This window comes from Dysidea avara, chromosome 3 (genome assembly GCF_963678975.1).
Source record: "Dysidea avara chromosome 3, odDysAvar1.4, whole genome shotgun sequence".
In the NCBI taxonomy this organism is placed as follows: domain Eukaryota; kingdom Metazoa; phylum Porifera; class Demospongiae; order Dictyoceratida; family Dysideidae; genus Dysidea; species Dysidea avara.
The window spans coordinates 2,602,968-2,621,587 of NC_089274.1; the positions used below are offsets into that span (position 1 = coordinate 2,602,968).

General features: G+C 37.3%; 1 protein-coding gene across 2 annotated transcripts in view; it reads left to right on the forward strand.

Moving 5' to 3' along the window:
* The window catches only part of LOC136248869 (splicing factor 3B subunit 1-like), a 55,436-nt gene that overhangs the window by 20,711 nt on the left and 16,105 nt on the right, over positions 1-18,620 (forward strand). Inside the window, exons 1-7 of one of the 2 annotated variants that reach the window (XM_066040692.1) lie at positions 19-1,613; positions 1,837-1,910; positions 5,355-5,427; positions 5,632-5,708; positions 6,922-7,123; positions 17,622-17,879; positions 17,967-18,079. In XM_066040692.1, the coding sequence (XP_065896764.1) occupies positions 1,863-1,910; positions 5,355-5,427; positions 5,632-5,708; positions 6,922-7,123; positions 17,622-17,879; positions 17,967-18,079 (771 nt within the window). In that variant the 5' untranslated portion in view covers positions 19-1,613; positions 1,837-1,862. Of the gene's footprint in view, positions 1-18; positions 1,614-1,836; positions 1,911-5,354; positions 5,428-5,631; positions 5,709-6,921; positions 7,124-17,621; positions 17,880-17,966; positions 18,080-18,620 lie in introns of those variants that run through there. The other variant, XM_066040691.1, reaches the window with a different exon arrangement.

Consider the following 18,620-nt stretch of genomic DNA (forward strand, 5'->3'; position numbering starts at 1 on the left):
AAGTTATTACTAATACTATAATGCTGTGTTATTGCCACTATATTGATTTGTGTGCAGTTAATGTTTAATTCTCCACCTTACTTAATAGTTGTTGCTTCTGTATGTTATGAAAAATGAGATCAGTGTAGCCATTTGAGGGCTATAATATACAAATGGTTGGCTTGTACTATTGCTTGTATGCTAAGACTTAATTAGTTTTACTATTGTAGAGTGGTTGAGCTTTGTTGTTGCTTTTGTCATTATCAAATAATTGGTGTGTTATTGTTTTTTAGGTTGTCTGAATTGTGGAGAATTAAAATTGAATCTTTGTATTATAAGTTTACTGTGTACACATAAGGAACTGCTGACAATACACATACTATTACTATAATATCAAGAAATGAGATCGAATATCAACTGTTTATATGATATCCTTACTGGTATGCTTACTTTAAGTTTCTCAGCCAATATCATACAATCCTGTACCCTGGATAAATTTATATATTTATTTAGTAGATATTACTGGCTGTTGTCACACAGCTTGTTGTCACACAGCTTGTTGTCACACAGCTTAATGCCACCCACTGACATTGTACATAGTGTGTTTGTATGTGTTGAGAGGTTCCTTATGTTGATGATAAGTTAGTTAGGGTAATTATATTTACTAACTAATGAATTATTTCCTCCCTTCGTTGGTGACCGGCTAATCCTGTTCGAGTGTATGGTAAGTGTTCCCTTGAGATGACTGGCCATGGATGACTTCTACTACCACTCCTCACCACAATATAAATTATTATATAATATAGTGTGTTTGTGTGTTGTGGTATGGTTGTGTTGTTTTATTGTCCCCAAACCTTAAGTGTTGCTATTATTTGAGTATTTAACTAACTACCAACCATTATTAACTGATCCCAAGTTGCAGTCATATCATATATCATATTTCCTCACATAAAAGCTAATGTGTACGCAAATATAAGTGTTTGTCTTAATTATTTGCAGACAGAGCTTCATTGTCATGGAGTAAAGTATGTGCCGCTTGAAGTCGGCTATTATTCATTACTGTTAGGATTTTATAAGCCACTGAAGTTGTTCCTATATGTTTCCTGTTTTCGTGCTTCTCTGCACTGGCCTTCAAGCCATAAAGCGATACTACAGTATGTGACCTTTTCACTTAATGAACATACTTCGTTTAACGTTTTAGAATTTTGCTGCAATAAAATAATGAAATCTTCAAATGGGCTTAATGAAACATGTGACTTGGAATTCGATTATTGAATCCTTGGGAAACCAATCTGACCTATTGAATTAAATGCATGTTCTTTGTTGAGCACTGTACTCATATAGAGGCTGTATCTGAAATGCTGAGAAGAAATTAAACAGTGGCATTTTATATGAGGAGATATGGTATAGATCATACACACACAACACAAACTTGTTTGGCAGTTGTACTGTAGTAATTGTAGTGGCTTCTATTTGGAGGCATAGCCTCCCTGGACTGTAATACATCTTTAACATGTTCACAGGCTAATGATACACTGAAGAATCTGCTGGGCACTAAATGGAAGCTATCTCTCACTAGATTCACTACTTAAGTCTATCAGCCATTGGGGCCTGCATTACATCATACTGCACGTGTATGAATTAATGTATATAAACTCGAGTTAACTGTGTTTGAAACTGATTGTAGGGCCAGATTTTTTGATGTGAAGGAGATTTAGGGAAATCAGACTTTATTAGAGCACTTGCATATTATAATGAATACATTTACCTTATTTTTTACCCTATACTATTTGACCCATGGGCTTTTAAAGACGTGGAGTTGTGTTTTATGTTGTCCTGCCTGTTGTTATTCTACAGGTGGGAAGACACCAGATGTGCAGAAGATGACGTATGCTGAAATTATGCAACAACAGGAACTGCGTAGAGAAGAAGTGAGCTGAATGTTTTGTCATTTTGTTTCTGTAATGTAACCAAATGGTCATCTAATGGTAAAATGGGTTTTGAATTTCAAAGTGTAATCTTAGTACTATTGTACTGGATTATGATGGTTTGGACTATCCTGCCCAATATTATCACCCTAAACCAGCCGCACTGTTTACCCCAAAAATGCCTCTAGTGCAACCCCAAATATACAACTCAGCAACAGGGAATCTGCATTGTACTATTACAAATTGACACCTTGTGTTGTCAGCGAAAAGAACTGGAACACAAAGGAGGACAAGGGCAAGTCCATGATGCGTGTATTGTGATTGGCAAATAGGCACATCTCTAAACAAAATGACGTCAAACAGTAAAGAAATCAAGCCCTTAGCCTTATCCATTGTTGAGTTATGCTTGGCTGGAGGCATCAGTTAGTTAGTTAGTTAGTCAGTCAGCATAAAATTCTGTCAAATTGAAAATTAAAAAAAAAATCATAGAAACTTATTGGAAGAGTTTTGGGGTTGGCATGAACAGACATTTTTGGGCTTGGCTGTGCCTAACCAATGCTACCAAGCTGTCATGAAGGGAAACTAAGGCTGGTGATATTTTTGGCTGGAAAACTTAATATACAGTACAGCATGATAAAATCACCAGGCTAAACACAAGGGTGATATAATTCACTGTTTGCGCATCATACTGTACTATAACAAAAACATGGAACAGACTGGAAAACAAACTCACAAATGGACTGGGACGTACTAGTACATCCAGTACATCCCCTGAGATTCGGTTTTCCAGTCCATTCTGTGTTTTAGTCATGTCCATCCTACTATTGTATGCCGATTGCTTCTTTTGGCTGTGAAAACCTTCACACTTTTCAGGTAGTTTTAATTCACACATCAGCCTCTATTACCATTTTACCGGTTTTTTGTTAACCGATAAAATGTCTTGACTCTTTTGTGCTCACTGCTTACCTGGTGAAAAGGTGCGTCTCAGGCTGAAGTTACATCAAACAGTGAAGAAATCAAGCCCATAGCCTTAAGCTAAGTTGAGTTATGCCTTGCTAAAGACATTGATTAGTCAGACAGTCAGGAAATTCAATTTTAAAAAAATCATAGAGCTATTCCCATATTTTCTGTAGTGACTGGATTTATTGCAGAGACACTTGTACTTGTTCTTCATTTGTAATGTCGTGTAACAGGCAGAACATAGCTGAAAATAAAGCGATGGCCACCTCCCTTTTTGTTACATAATGGATTATTGGGGGAGGGGGGCACGTTCTGATGTAAAAGTACTTTTATGGCATACCTGACACCATTCTTTCTTTTAATGCGGTATGTGTTGGTTCATTAGTCATAATTATGTTACAAATAAAGTTAACAAACAAGTAGAAGGAAAAATTGGGGATTATTAAGTTGGATTAGGAATCAAAGAAAAAAAAGTAGTGAAACAAGGGAATAGCTAAAAAGTGGCGAAACAAGGAAGGTTGCCTATACCTGCAGATATACTAGTGGATATTTCTTGTTAGAACAGCAATACCTCTAATAGAACATACAATTCTAGAGCCATTAATATTGTCATAACTTTTTGAACTGCAACTTACGTTCATGCTAACAGATATCTTACACAAGCACAGCATAGCCTGTTTATTATGAGCAAAATTAAGCTATATTTATACTCTACTTCTTGGTGGCAGAAAGCCAAACAAAGTAAAGCAGCCACATCATGAGAAACGCTCACTTGTACATTATACCAGTAGCTTGATGAAAGGGATCACCAAATAGAATGTTTTGATGTTTTTACTTTTGGATTGATTGCTAATGCATATTGTGTCATAGAGAGCTTGTATGCTTTGTGTATTGTTTTTATTAAGTTAATAATTGGTCAAGATTTCCAACTGCAGTTAGTGTGATGCTTGGTCAGTTTGTCAGGATAAACAGTGGTACTCAACATGTCCAGCACATTCCACACCAAGTGTACATCATGCATGATCTAGGGTGTAGTCCAATATGGCGTAACAGTTTAAAATGTTATGGCTTCTAATTTTAGTGAGGTTTGCAGGAAATAATAAGGTGTATTGTGAAATACGTAATTGAAAATATTACGTCACAACTCAACTGTATACTTTAGTGCAAGGGAATATGCTCATTTGTTTTTAAACATTGTCCTATATGCACAGAGCACATGTACCTTGTGCCCATTAGATTCACTGTGTTATATGCCAGAATATTTGGTAGCCCTTGGTGGATTTTTGTAAGCAGGTTACTTACAGTTCACTTGGGAAGATACATTAAGGGAATTTCCCACTATTAAATTCTCTTTGTGTAATATTGCACCTGCTGTTCTATATATATAGCAAACACACTCTTCTGCAACTCGTAATGGCAGCCAGGTGTTGTCATGCACTTTACACCCTTGTCATTCTACTGGTTACTTCACTAAGCTTCTGTTGTACCTGAACATTACCAGCGAACATGTTTTTGTAGCTTTTGTTTGGCTTATTTTTTGACACCTGGCAGCCATATTTGAACAGGTAAATTTAATATACACCCTCACCTGCGAAGCCGAACTGTTCAGCACTCCCTAGCCAGAATGTTTGTCGGGTTTCCACTCTGGAAAGTTTTCAGTTGTAAACAAACTTTCGCAGAAACAGAAAGTGAGGATAATATGGATTACTACTTGCTTTCAGCTTTAGCATTTCTGTACATCTTCTCGGTGGGTATACAGTAAATGTTACTTTTGATCACCTCTCCTATCAAGGAGATGAATATTGTTTACAACTTGAAGAATGCACTCGGATGACACACACACATGTGGACACAGCGACAGTAGCCATATAGTGTTGAGGCTTCTACTAGTAGTAGTGGACATTCCATTGTACAATAGTGGTAATCTCATGGCTCCCAACATTCCGAACCTCATTTGCCATAACACGATTAAGATTTACTCCAGCCAAACTGAATTAAACAGTGACATTGCTGGCGTGTATGCTACATTATCACTGGTGGACTATAGTACATGTGAATTGCTGCTGGCTATGACCCTGTGTAATAGTTACTACAGTATGAAATGGCTTGAAGGTTTTATTTTTTGTGGGAGTGTGTTATTCTAGCAATAGATTGAGGTTTCTGTGCTAGTATCATTTGTAGGATGTCTGCTAGATAGTGTCCTCCCATACATGGGAACTAGAAGTTGACATGACACAAATAAATCTCCACCCTTATCTGTGAGTGCTTGCCCATGTCATTGGTAGTGACAATTGTGGGGCTCTACAAAAACCCTTACTTCTTCTCTTTGCCTGTGGTACTAGAAAAGATGTATATATTAGCAAAATTCAAATTCATTGCTGGAGTTTGCGGTATAGATGACAGCTTATTTTTGTAGCTTAATTGTATATACCATACTGTATGGTGAGTACATGTACCTGTGTTATCAATTTACTAAATGTTCTATAGTATGAGGTTCGGGCTAAGATAGCAGAAAAGGCACAGGCTGGCCAACTACAAGCTATTAGTGGAGCTAAGAAAGGTATGGATCAGTATTGGTATACAGATAATGACTTGTGTCTGCCTTAGACTGATTTTTTTGTGTGTATTGGGAGTTTGCACACAATAATTCAGGACAATTTGTTTTTGAAATGCATGTTGGAGAAAATATTTTGACATAATAATTTACTATTTTATTAAACACTTAAAATGGGATGATGTGTATGTTGTCTGGGCTTGTATGTAGGTCAGAAGAGAGCTCGGCGCTGGGACCAGTCCACTCCTGAAGTAACGCCAAAGAAGAAATCAGCCTGGGACTCTGAGGTAATACATAAGTCCCCTATAGCAGCTGTAGACAATACAATGTATTTGTGTAAGTCTGAGAGAATTAGTGAAATGCTTTGCTCTGTTGATCAGCTAAGTGATTTCACTCTTGAGTTGTGTATCAGTTGTCTGCTCTTGAATAGTGTAGTGTTTGTGTTAGGACGGGCCTGTAGTTGTTTAGACAAGAGAGAATTAGGAGGTGTGACAAAAGCCATATTTGTAGACATTTGTATAGCAAATAGACATGTTGTTCGTAAACGTCAGAATATAATTCCCACAATTATTTCCTGATTTCCATTATGCAGATTGTCCTGAAATATTTATGCCCTTTTGTGTTGATGCGTTGCTTGCGTGTATTTGGCTGTTAATTGGACCTTTTGTGGTGTGTGCACGTGCGTGTGTGTACGCGTGCGTGTGTGTGTGTGTGTGTGTACGCGTGCGTGTGTGCACATGCGTATGTGTGTACGCGCGCGCGCGTATGTGTGTGTGCACATGGTGTATGCATGTGTCCAAAATTTCTTTTGTCCCATTCTTTTGAAACTTATCTCTGCAATGGGCTGTAGTGTTGTTTTCATGAACAGCTGATTTATCACCGAATATTTCAAGCACTGTATACGATGTGTGTACACATCAGCCTCTAGTACAGATCTCAATTGTTTGTACAAATTAAGTACAGAACAATAGCACATGACAGTCTTGTGTGCACACATAGTGCAGCTTCCACTGCAAACACTCTCACTGTAATCACATCAGTAACCTCTTGTTTGTCCCATCATTTCCTGTTAGCAACCAGTGGCCATGACAGCCACAGGAAGGGAGGGTTTACTGGGTGTGTACCCGATCACTTTCCTGTGTAGGTAAACCAGTTGATTTAACTTAGTTCCATTCAAAAAATATATTAGATCAGTATGGTGTATAGTCACATGGTAGAGAATCTTGACATTTTTCTCATGGGATGTGTTGTCATTGATTGTTTTACCATATATGGGTGTGCTGGGTTGTTATGTGTAATATGGGCTGGTAGATTATGAATTTTTTTCGTGTGATGATCATGTTTATTAAGTATTGTGATGTGTAGCTGCGATGCTCTAGCCACTTGGCTATGTGCCTCATGACTATATGCCTCACGCATCCACGTGCACACACGCACGCACGCACGCACACACACATGCAACCCGTTGTCTTATTCATTATTTAACTCATTTCATTGTAGGCTACACCTTCAATTGCACATGATTGGGACGAGACTCCAAAGAGAGCTAAGGGCAGTGAGACACCTGGTGCTACACCTGGGGCTAGTACACGCCTCTGGGAATCAACCCCTGGGCACATGACACCTGGAGGAACCACCCCTGGGCATGGTACACCTGGTAGTAAAAAGAACAGGTGGGATGAGACACCTAAGACTGACAGAGGTGTGTATGAGTGTGTGCGTGCGTGCGTGCGTGTGTGCGTGTGTGTGTGTAGTTGTGGACCTGAATAGAATCATCAAAGCATGGGCTGCATTTCTGAATGTAAATTGTACTCCATTACGAATTCCAAAGTAGATCTACTAAAGTATTTAAAAAATGAGTGGTTGATCTAGCTCTTACGTATATACTCATTTGAGACTAATGATATTTGCCCTGTAACTTGGCAGGACATTTGAAGCATTTCTAAGAGATTTATGTGAATTTTTAATGCATTTACTTGTGTTGCATGTTCACGATGGATGATGTGGAGCTTCACTTCAGGGTGATCACCGTCATTGTGCTTACCTTCATGAGGATATGCAGTTCTTCATCTTGATGCTTCCTTAAAAGTCCTCTTCACCGAGAGAATGCTTTCGGTTGGCTCCTAGAAGACAGCATTTCAGCTTGTAGATGTAGCAGCTGGAAAGAGTGGAGCTGTCATTGCTGGAAGTGTCCTGATTGATATCAATACTTTATCCTCCTCTATTGTCCTGCCATAGGATCTTACAGCATTCCCTCTATGCTAGTGGCATTGGAAAACTTGTCTATATAACTACAAACACTACTGAAATGTGATGACAGGATGTCTAGATGCAAAACAACAAAATTAATAATGCAAATCATGACGAAAAGTTTTCACAGTTTGCCAACAATTGAATTTTTCAGTAAAACTTGTGATTACATGATTATTAATTTAATGTATTAGTCACATGATTTGTTGAAGACAAACTCTCATATGAGATGATATGGTGTCATGAGTTTAAACTGTCTACATGGAAATCAACTGGTTTCCTATTTCTGTTGAAATTTCACTTGCTATTAGGACATGTTTAATTCTGTTAGGAAGTGAATATAAGGTAAGATGTAATGAAGAGAGATAGGATTTTCGGTTCTTACAATCTAGTACAACCATGACTACCTCAGACTATTACTGTGGTACTCTGTGCCTACTTTGCTTTGCAATGCTGATTTGTTAACACATGGCTGCAGCACTGCTGTATGTGAGAAAACAGGAATCATGATACCAAAATCTCCCTGTATTGTTGTGGCATCAAAATAACTGTGCATGCACAGTATGGGATAGCTGATTGCTAACTTTTTGCCTTGCCTCTTACTGGACTCTTTCCCATTTATTAGTGATCAGTTTTTTCATATGCGTCAATGGTGCTGGATACAGGCATTATACCAATACCTATATTTAGGTTTCATCTTTTAAATAAGGTTTTGTCATATAGCAGGGTCTCTGTGTACATTCAGAAGAAACAACTTGTTTTTAATTTATTAAGTGTCTTTGTTATTAGTGTGGTAATTCCTGTCCAATAGTACAAATCAGTATGTACATGATGTCTGTCTGTGTTCCTCAAGTAGCAAGTTGTGTATCAGTCTGTCTTGTATTGTGCCAGTCACTCTAGAAATTAATTGTGCCGAAAGCCAATTTTCTGGGATGAAATAAAATGTAGGCATTAGTGCTGAAACAATCATTTGGATATTCAACTATTCGATTGACATGACACATTAACATGCTATTCGAATATTCTTTAGCACTGTAGTAAGCTGTGATCAGATGAATAAAGCTAACCAAGAAGCTTGAGATCGTGAACAAAGTGGCATATTCTTACTGAAAAATTCCTTTTTAGGAGAGATAGAAATAGCTCTCAGGCTTTGCCTTACTGCCCATCAAAGATATCAGTATTTAAAGAATAATCGGCCATTTTGTTCACAACTATTTGAATAATAAAAATTGCTATTCGTTTCAGCACTACTAGGCATCATTGTTTTGCTCACAAGAATATACGTACCTGGTCAGTGCTAGAAGATCTTGTATAGAAGACATTAGTGAAGAATCTATGGTTACCATTAAAAGCACTCTGACTCAATGTTAATGTGGTGATGTTTACTGTCTCAGAGTACCAACAGCTAAACATGCTAAAGTTAGCATTATGTTGTTACTTTATTGCCTTTTATCTCTCTGTATTAACGTCTACAGTGAATAATCACACTTGTAGCCTTAGCCGTTATCCAGTTATGGTTGTCTGAAGCCATCAAGCGTCAATCAGACAGGCAGTTAGTCAGTAGAAAATTCTGCTTACTTCAGCCCTACAAGTGCTTTTTTACCATACCACAGTATGTACAATGCACACATCATGGACTTAACTTCGTCCTCCTTTGTGTCCCAGTTCTTTTCACTGACAACACAAAGGTGTCAATTCACGATAGCATAATATGGCTTTACTGTGGCTGGCTTTCATGGTTATCACCCATAATATTTTCGTAGCAATTGGATTGATTGCAGAGACACTTCTTGCTTGTATCCATGTGTAACAGGCAGGATGTAGCTGAAGAAGAGGCATAATGGTCACTTCGCCTTTCAGTAATTGATAAAGATTAAATTTATGGCATGTCTGTCGCCATTCTTTCTTTGAACAAGAAAGCTGCCTATAGCTACCTGCAGATATATTAGTGGACATTTAATCTCTTATTTCAGTCTATATTCCTTCTATACTTGGGAGAGGACTTCCAATATAGCCTGTATAAAATCAACTGAGTTAAGCTTAGTCAAATTTGCCTTTGATCAAATTAATACTTTTTCTGGTGACAGAAAACTGTTGATTGGTGCTTATTAGTGTTGACAAGGTCAAGGCTTTATTCTGTGAACAGGCTTAATGTGTTACTTAGATATCCCTCCAGTTAGATTGTACTGTTGCTTAAGCCTGAGTGATAGTATTGATAGTATTCACAATCGCGATAGTGCTGTTCTGATGTCGAATACGATAATAGCTTAGTTCAGTATTCAAATAGCACACGTGGCGCATGCGCAAACGTCTAGAAATGGCGGATACCACAAGTATGGTTGACAACCGTGTTATTTCTGACGACGGCACTTGCCGCAATGAAAGCCAGTCTGGGGAAACTGAATTAATCCCACTGGAAGGCTGTAGCAGCAAAATATGGAAATACTGTGGGTTCCCCGGTAAAGATGGCCAGTACATTGAGAGAGACAAGCGGAAACGAAATGGAGTAATTTGTGGTTACTGTTGGAAACATTTCAAGTACAACGGGAATACTTCGAACATGCGCTCGCATTTAAACTCACTCCACCCCAGTGATTTTACCGCGATGGAGAAAGAAGAAAAAGAAGCCGACTCTGGAAAACGCCCAAGGGCAGTGACTACTATTAAATCGAAAAGTATGGCGGTGGAAAATCAGCTCCCAGCTCTTTTCGAAGCTCGACAGCGACTTTCCAATGGTCATCCAAGATGGAAGAAACTAACTGATTCTGTATGCTACTTCATAGCTAAGGATATGTTACCTTTCGATACAGTAAACAGTTCGTTATACAAACTGCTCAGTAGAGTTCTTGTAAACTGTGACAGTGATTGTTGGCTTGTAAACTAAAGATGCAGGAAAATCTGTTATGCTGATTCTGTCCTTGATTTATTGAATAATAAAGCTGTGTTTTTGGACCCACGTTTCAAGTCCTTTACCTTTGTCACAGATTCAGAGAAGGAGACCAGATTACTGTGGAGACTGCTAATTGTTGTGTGCTACAGACCGAGACTACTACATCTAGTAGGTCAACGTTTTGTGGAGAGAGGAAGTTGTTACATATCTTAGAGGATATAATTCAACCACAATCTAGCAGTACAGATGCCGCAGAGGGTGATGATGACAATGAGAAGGCCAGAAGAGAAGTGGCACAGTACACTGCAGATGTTATTACTCTTGAAGGTGATTCATGAGATAATCTCAATCCTTTACAGTGATGGGCTGGTTCAATGATGCGTTATCCCGACTGTCACAATTAGCCACCAAGTACCTTGCCATTCCAGCCACTTCAGTGCCTTCAGAGCAGTCCTTCAGGTAACATTGTAAACATCAAACAATCCTGTCTTTTACCAGATAATGTAAACATGCTGGTCTTTTTGGCAGCCAACTTAAAAGTAACTGCCTGATGGTATTGACACAGTAGATTTTAATCATATGTAAAATTGATTATTGTACAATTCACTTTCATTTTGATTATCACTTAAACAATAAACATGTGTGTATAGGTGTGTGTGTTTACATCATGTACAATTATACAACTGTCTTGAAGTATAGTTCATCAGCTTCATATTCCTCAGCTAGTATCGTGATGGTATTCATAATCGTGAATACTCTACCACACACTATCTGAATACTAAAAATGTCACTATTGCCCAGGCTTACTGTTGCTATTAGCTGTTATACTTTCAGTGTATCATAGATACCACTATTATTAACTCTTGATACCCAGGCATTAAGTCAATACATGGATCCTTGTATCGTAAGTAATAAAATTGGTTGACCTTGAATATGAGGGTGCTTAACCTTACTAAGTGTTTCCAGTTGTACTTGGTCCTTATCACTAGGTCAAATGGTACTTGATAAATATCTACTTAAAGGTTTTACTTAATAACTCATTGCTTAATTAAAATTCCTGCCTATCTATTCATGATATTTCATTGTGGGTATTGTTTTTTCAGTGTGAAGAAGAAAAAAATGATATTTACAGTGATTGTATAAGTGATAAGTCAACTTGTAATCACAAAAGAAGTTCTGCAGTTGCAAACTTAATTTAAGTCAATGATTTATACTTAACCCACCATCTGGTGATGAACAATGAATGTGTTAAACTGTCACCAAATGAGTCTAGACTATGTAGTTGTCTTGATATAGATTAATAGTCTTTGTTTGAAGTGGGCCATGAGTTAAAAAATTTTAAATGCACTATCTAAACTATCAAGATATTAGGATGGGCTATTGTTGCTCAACTATTGATTTCTAGTATATTATTTGTACTTTTTTTCACTTTAAACAATGCTTACCTACTTCAAAGTTTATCATTGTTATCAGCCTGAGAAGCAACCAACTTCTTAGCAATCAGTGAAGCCTCAATTAGTAGCAACCTCATAAATAAGACCACCTTGTTATATTGGCCATTTAACAAAATATACTATGGCACCAAAACATGGCCTCAACAATGAAGTGGTCTTATTAATGAGGTCATGAAGTACACCTTAGCTATGTTTGGGACCTACTTGACATGGTCACTATAATGAAGTCATGATGTACACCTTAGCTATGTTTATCTTGTGAGTCCGAATTAGGAACACACTCAATCACACACAGTGTGATACACAATGACATACACATTTGATGTCTTACTTCACATTTTGATCATATTATGCTGCAACTACATCAGCAACAGATGCTGAATCTAATTGTTGTTTGTTGTGTAACTGACCAGTAATCATTTCCCCAATTATATTGCTAATGGCATATGTCATGTTTGCCATAAGCAATGTTGTTAGGCTGGTGTTACGTATTTTATTAACACCCATGAGTGTACGTAAATGTCATAATACACTTCCACCAAATGGTTTCATTTAATATATAGTTTGATTGAATAATTCTAACTGAGTTATATTTTCTGCGTCATTCAGGATAATAATAAATGGACCTGTTTCACATGTTACTTCTATATTTGTCACTAAATGGCTTCATGTAGAATGAGTTTGTTTTATTTTTGTAGTTTTCATAGAGCCAGGAGGATAGTTCTATCATACACTAGAGCCAGGAGGATAGTTCTATCATACACACATTAGTGTCTCATTTAGAGTACCTGCTGTTGAGCGACTTCTGGTGTGCTTGCCATATATAGTGATTTCACTGGCAGTGTAACACACAATTGAATGGCTTTACCAACAATCATTTCATTGTTTGTTGCCTTTGGTATCAAACTAGCCTGTATGGGCTGGGAGAAAACTTATAGAGAGTTGGATTCTTGCTGGACAAAATTGCAATCATTTTTTTGGTTCTAGCATAGATTGTTGGTTGGAATCATGTACAGCTTTTCTCATAGAGGACTTGTACGTGTGACGACACGGGCTAGCAATGGTTGTCAGGCGGTCATGTTTCTGTTTGTTTCGGGACAATTTTTGTGGTACACATTGGGTCAGAACGAAGGTAGTAATATTTATTTACTAAGCGCTACAGGGCTAGGTTCGAAATAAGACTTACTCAACATTCATTGGCTCTGTGAAATAGCAGCTGTAAATTTTGATAAATTACTCACCAATTCTAACTGCTGATGTGATGTTTACACAATCACATGATAATATGTTTATCATGGCACTAAAACACTTGCAAATTAAATGACTCCAACTTTCCAACCTTCACTGTATATACAATTTGGCTGCAAACGATTGAAGCTTTGGATATTCCTTACTAACCATAGTAAAAGTTTGGGATTGACAACTTTATTACTGTCCAAGCAATAAATCAGTTTTATGACCAGTTCTAATTCACTGTTAAGGTACTTAGTCCACAAGAAGATGAATGTTTGAATACTACTTAGAAAGCAATTAACTTTTGATCTTAGATGTAGGAGTGCAATTTGATCTGATCAATTCTCTAGCTTGTTTATGCATGAGGCATTGAGATTACATCTGGTATAGTTTTACTAAGTTAGTACCAAACATTTTCCCTTGTGAGTTTCCTATAAAGTTCCACCTTATTCAACAAGATTCCCTATAAGTATCAATGACACCTGCTATTCAGTAGGGCTTCACACATTTGCATGCATAACTGGTAAGCACTTGATTACTGTAGTTAGTTTCCTAATTTCGGATAGAGGTGGTCTTTATATACAGGTGGCTACAAACACAGGTACTATCATCAGTGACCACATATAATATTACTGTATGAAATAAAAACTATTATGTAATAAATGGGCTTTCTTAGAAGACAGACGTCATACCCTTTTAAGTAACCCAAATTTGGTATCTGGTATGTGCACTTATTCACGTCATCTTTTTAAGGTGGAGCAGTAATGGAATTTGTGATGGCTGATATAATGTGTGTCTAGTTTTTATAACAATAATTGGTGACGTAGAGTGTTTAGCTGCTTTTCATTTCTGAGTGTATAAAATTATGGTATGTTTCACTGCTAAATATTTCAGCTTGAAAAGTGCATACTGTTACTTTCAGTATACATTATTACACTTTTAGACATTGCCTAACAAGTGTCTTTTCAGTACCATAATAGTACATTATGCATGCGTCGTGGACTCACCTTTGTCCTCCTTTGTGTCCCATTTTTCACTGACAGTGAAGATGTTGATTTGTGGGGTTTGTGTGTATTGCATAATCTGTGCTGACTATCACAATCAGTTATAATAAGAATTGTCTGTATATTCCATTGTGACTGGGATGATTGCAAAAGTACTTCTCATAACCTTGTATTGCTGTGTGACTTAACACAGCTGAAACAAAGTGTAATGGCCACTTCGCTGATAGTTGGGGGTGTGTTCAAATGAAAAATTAATTTTATGATATGTCCAGCACCATTCTTTCTTTTAATGCAGTATTTGCAGGTCCACAAATCATAATTATGTTACAAAAAGCAAAGAAACAAGTACAAAGAAAAATTGGATTTTTTCATGTACTTGTAGTAATGAAAAGTATGTAAAAAATGAATGTAAAAATGGCTCCAGTTCAGAGTCAATTATTACTGCCTGACATAGGCCATTTGTCAGGCAAATATCATGCATGGCTGACCATAATGGAACCTGCCTGACAAAATGTCAGATCAAAATAGAAAGAAGTTGTAGAGTTTTTATAGTGAAGCATTGTCAGTAATAGCAAACGCAATTTGATAACAATGTTGTATTATTTTAGGTTGAGTCACTCTATTCTATCAAGTATCGTAAGGATTTCCCTATTATGACGAATCGTGTAAAACAGTAGCATATCAATGTCAGGTAATGGTTTAGGTTGCCTCAACTTGCCTGACATTTTCACTGGGATTTGAAAAAAATTATAATTGTCTCTGCTTCAGTTACTTTAGGTTATGGACCACGCTTCATGTGTTGTCCGCACCATAGATAATAGACACCCCATACTGGATTGGAAACTTCTAAGTGCCACCTAATCTATCCGCGCTTCGCGCCCCTTATACTGTACACAGTACCAGGAGTATATTTTATAAGAACATGTTTTGCTTACCGGTGAGTAGTAAACCCACTGCTATGGAATATAAGGTTGGCCTATTCATAGTGCGTGTACTGATGTGTATTAGCTAGAAGTTTGACAAGCGTGAAAGGTTGATACGAGAGGTGGGATTTGTGAACTTGACTAAACTGGAGCGAATATACCATAAAACACATACCAGTACACGTAGCATTAGTAATAAGCATCAGCCTTAAACTAGACTTGTTCACCCCGCCATTTTCACAAACATGTTCAAATACTTTTTATACGGAAAGTGCCTATACCAGTAGTAGGCCAATAGCCACCCAAGAAGCAATCTACTAAACTTACTAGTAAAAGCAACCGAGCTGTATCCAGACAGTAAAACAGAACCTTCGAATGAAAAAGAGTGTTTGAAAACTTTAGGTGTGAAACGTGGATAGAACCGTAGTTTTGCATGGGCACTATACGTGTGCTTCCAATCCAGGTAGGGGTGTCTATTATCTATGTCCGCACTTATAAATTGGCAGAATTAGTTGAAACTTAGTTCAAGACTTTTGAGTCGTCGCATAATCAGCTTAGTCATGTTGTGAGAATTGTTCAATGGTTTCTCTGCCCTGAAAACATGGCTTGTACAGGTGTGTATGATCTGAATGTGTTATGAAAATATGAACAGTAAACAAACAAGTATAAAACAATCAGACTGGTGGTACATATGGCTTATCAACTTTTGCTCTATATGGGTTCAGAGCTCCTTGTCTCGTATGTTTAAAATTGCTGTCACGTTTAGATTCCATGAATATTTTTGTGTAATTGTATTTATGGCTTGAATTTTAAATTTAATTTATATCCCTAAAAATTTAGTGAGTGGGGGGGAGGAGTTGTAGAATCTCAACAACTTGTTAAATCTATAGCACATTTCTACTGTTTAACCCATAAAGGCACATGAGATACTACAATAGAAATATTAAAAAATGTATGGAAAACATACGATTAAATAAAAACTGTTTCACAAAGAAAAGATATTGATGATCAGCTGAAAATAGAGCTGGGAAATATTTCACCGGCTATACAATTGTATTTAGCTTTTGCAGTACTATTGTATTTTACAATAATTATACTTTACAGTAATTTGTGTTTATTCTGGGCCTCGTATTTGATACAGTTTGTGCATACTATTGCTAACCAAGAAGTTGTGTTTGTAAACCAATTCTCAGCATTCATATTAGCATTGCAGACTTTTCAAACTATGTAGTTGTGTTTCAATTTTCACATGCATGCAATAATCGCATGTCACAAATTAAATATCTAGTTGAAAATCTGTCCTCGATCAACAAGAATTGCCATTAGCTCACTCGAAGGCTCCGCTTGTAAAAATGACAACAAGGCAACCAATCTTTAGCAATTTGATGAAAGCAATGCTGCTTGAAAAGTGCCACATCAACTTGTAGATCAACAAATAAACTTTCCACAACCATGTACAGAGTTCACCATGCTGCAGTAATTTGGTCATGTTTCACCTTCCCTGTTGACAATTATGCAACATTCGTTTGTGATCTGTACATTGAAAATGTCTCACTAGTGAATCTCTAGAATATCATGACACTCCTTAGAAACATTATTGTTACACTTAACCACTAGCTATACAGAATACTTGTGACTGCATATCTTCATTTGTTGTTTCTTACTGTATACATGACCGGATCTGCAAGAATCCCACATTTTCGCACAAGCCTAATTTTGCAGTAGAATGCGTTAAACACAATGTGTGGAATATTTATGAATTATAAAAAAAATCTGTAATTTTCGAGCAATTGTTTTGCAATGAAAGAAGGTGCTAAAAGCGGTTTCCCAAAGCAAGAAAAGTTCGAAAATCTTTCAGTGCTCCCAAGATAAGAATGTTAGTCTGTTTCATAGGTTTCATCAGTTGTAGAGGACTGCATTTGTAAGTTATGACCATTAATTTAGCGCCTGTTGTTTAATTTAACTCCTGTTTGATTTTTCTGTTGTGTTACCACTTTGTAGCGCTGTAACTTTAAAAGTTCTCAGCTTCTAGGGCTGAAACTTTAGTTAATCATTCAATTGGCTATCTAGATAAATAAATTTAGAATTTGAAAAATGTGTGAACATGTGGGGCTCTTGCAGATATGCTATACTGTTGTATTGGATTAGCATGCTGTAATCTGTGTTATTTGTAATATTTTTGTTTGGGTAGCTGGTACCCGTAGATAAAATTTGAAGGGAATTTTAGGAGTCTAGGTATCGAATAATACACAGTGGATTCTCTTAAAGGAAGTCATTTCATTGTAGGAAGTTTGTGCATGATCATGTTTGCATTAATATTTGTTGATCTGTTTACCCCTTGAAATCATGCACATCTTTTTAGTAAGGGCAAGTCACTATAAGGTGTCTGGAATAAAGGTGGTGTTCCACTGTATGTAATTCCACCCATTTGCTTTGTTTATTGTAGGGGAAACTCCCAGTCACATGGGGTGGGCAGAGACCCCTCGCACTGATCGTGGTGCTGGAGAGGATCAGATTGGAGCCACACCCACTCCTGGTAGCAAACGTCGATCACGTTGGGATGAGACCCCATCTAGTCAACGTCATGGTGGTGGAGGAGCCACACCCATCTTGCGTACACCTTCCATGCCTGGAGCCACACCCAACATGTCTGGAGTGACACCAGCCGGAGCTTTAGCTATGAACCTGCAAACTCCAAGCAGTGGTAAGAAATTAATTGTATTGTGCTTGCTATTACACTATTTTGAGACCTTACACTGTATCAAATGAGGTTTACACACTATTCCTTTAGTACACTTGGGCTCTATGACACCAGAGCAAGTACAGGCGTGGCGTTGGGAAAAGGAGCTAGATGAAAGAAACCGTCCACTTAGCGATGATGAACTTGATGCTTTGTTCCCACTGGTAAGAACCATACACACACACAATACATTAGGTGGGCTATATCTCCCACCTATACAGGCTCAGTATACTTATATGTTCACCTTATTAGTTAGTTAGAAACATTGTTGTGCTGTGTATTCAATAAGACCATCCTGGCATGGTGTACTAGTAAGGTAATGGTGTGGCTAATTGATTTTCTTAGTAAGCAAATGTACTTGCGTTGTTATGAATCCCTGCTATGAATCACTGCTACGAATCACTGCGTTTGTGTTGTACCAATAATTACTAATATCATGAGCTATACTAAATGGCATGGTGATTATTTAAGACTTTTGTCTTCACTGTCCTTCACATGGTACATGTTTACAGAAGGTCTAAAAAAGCCATACCACTATTGAATAGCAGAGGTTGTCCTCTTAAGGTGTAGCAGCAGGACCTTCAGAATCAGTCCTTAAATATTTTTCTGCAAATCATATTAATTGAAAGAGCTTTACACTGCTTAGAAGATGATATGATATAAATCTGTTATTGATTATTATCAGTTGTTAATTATTAGGTTCAT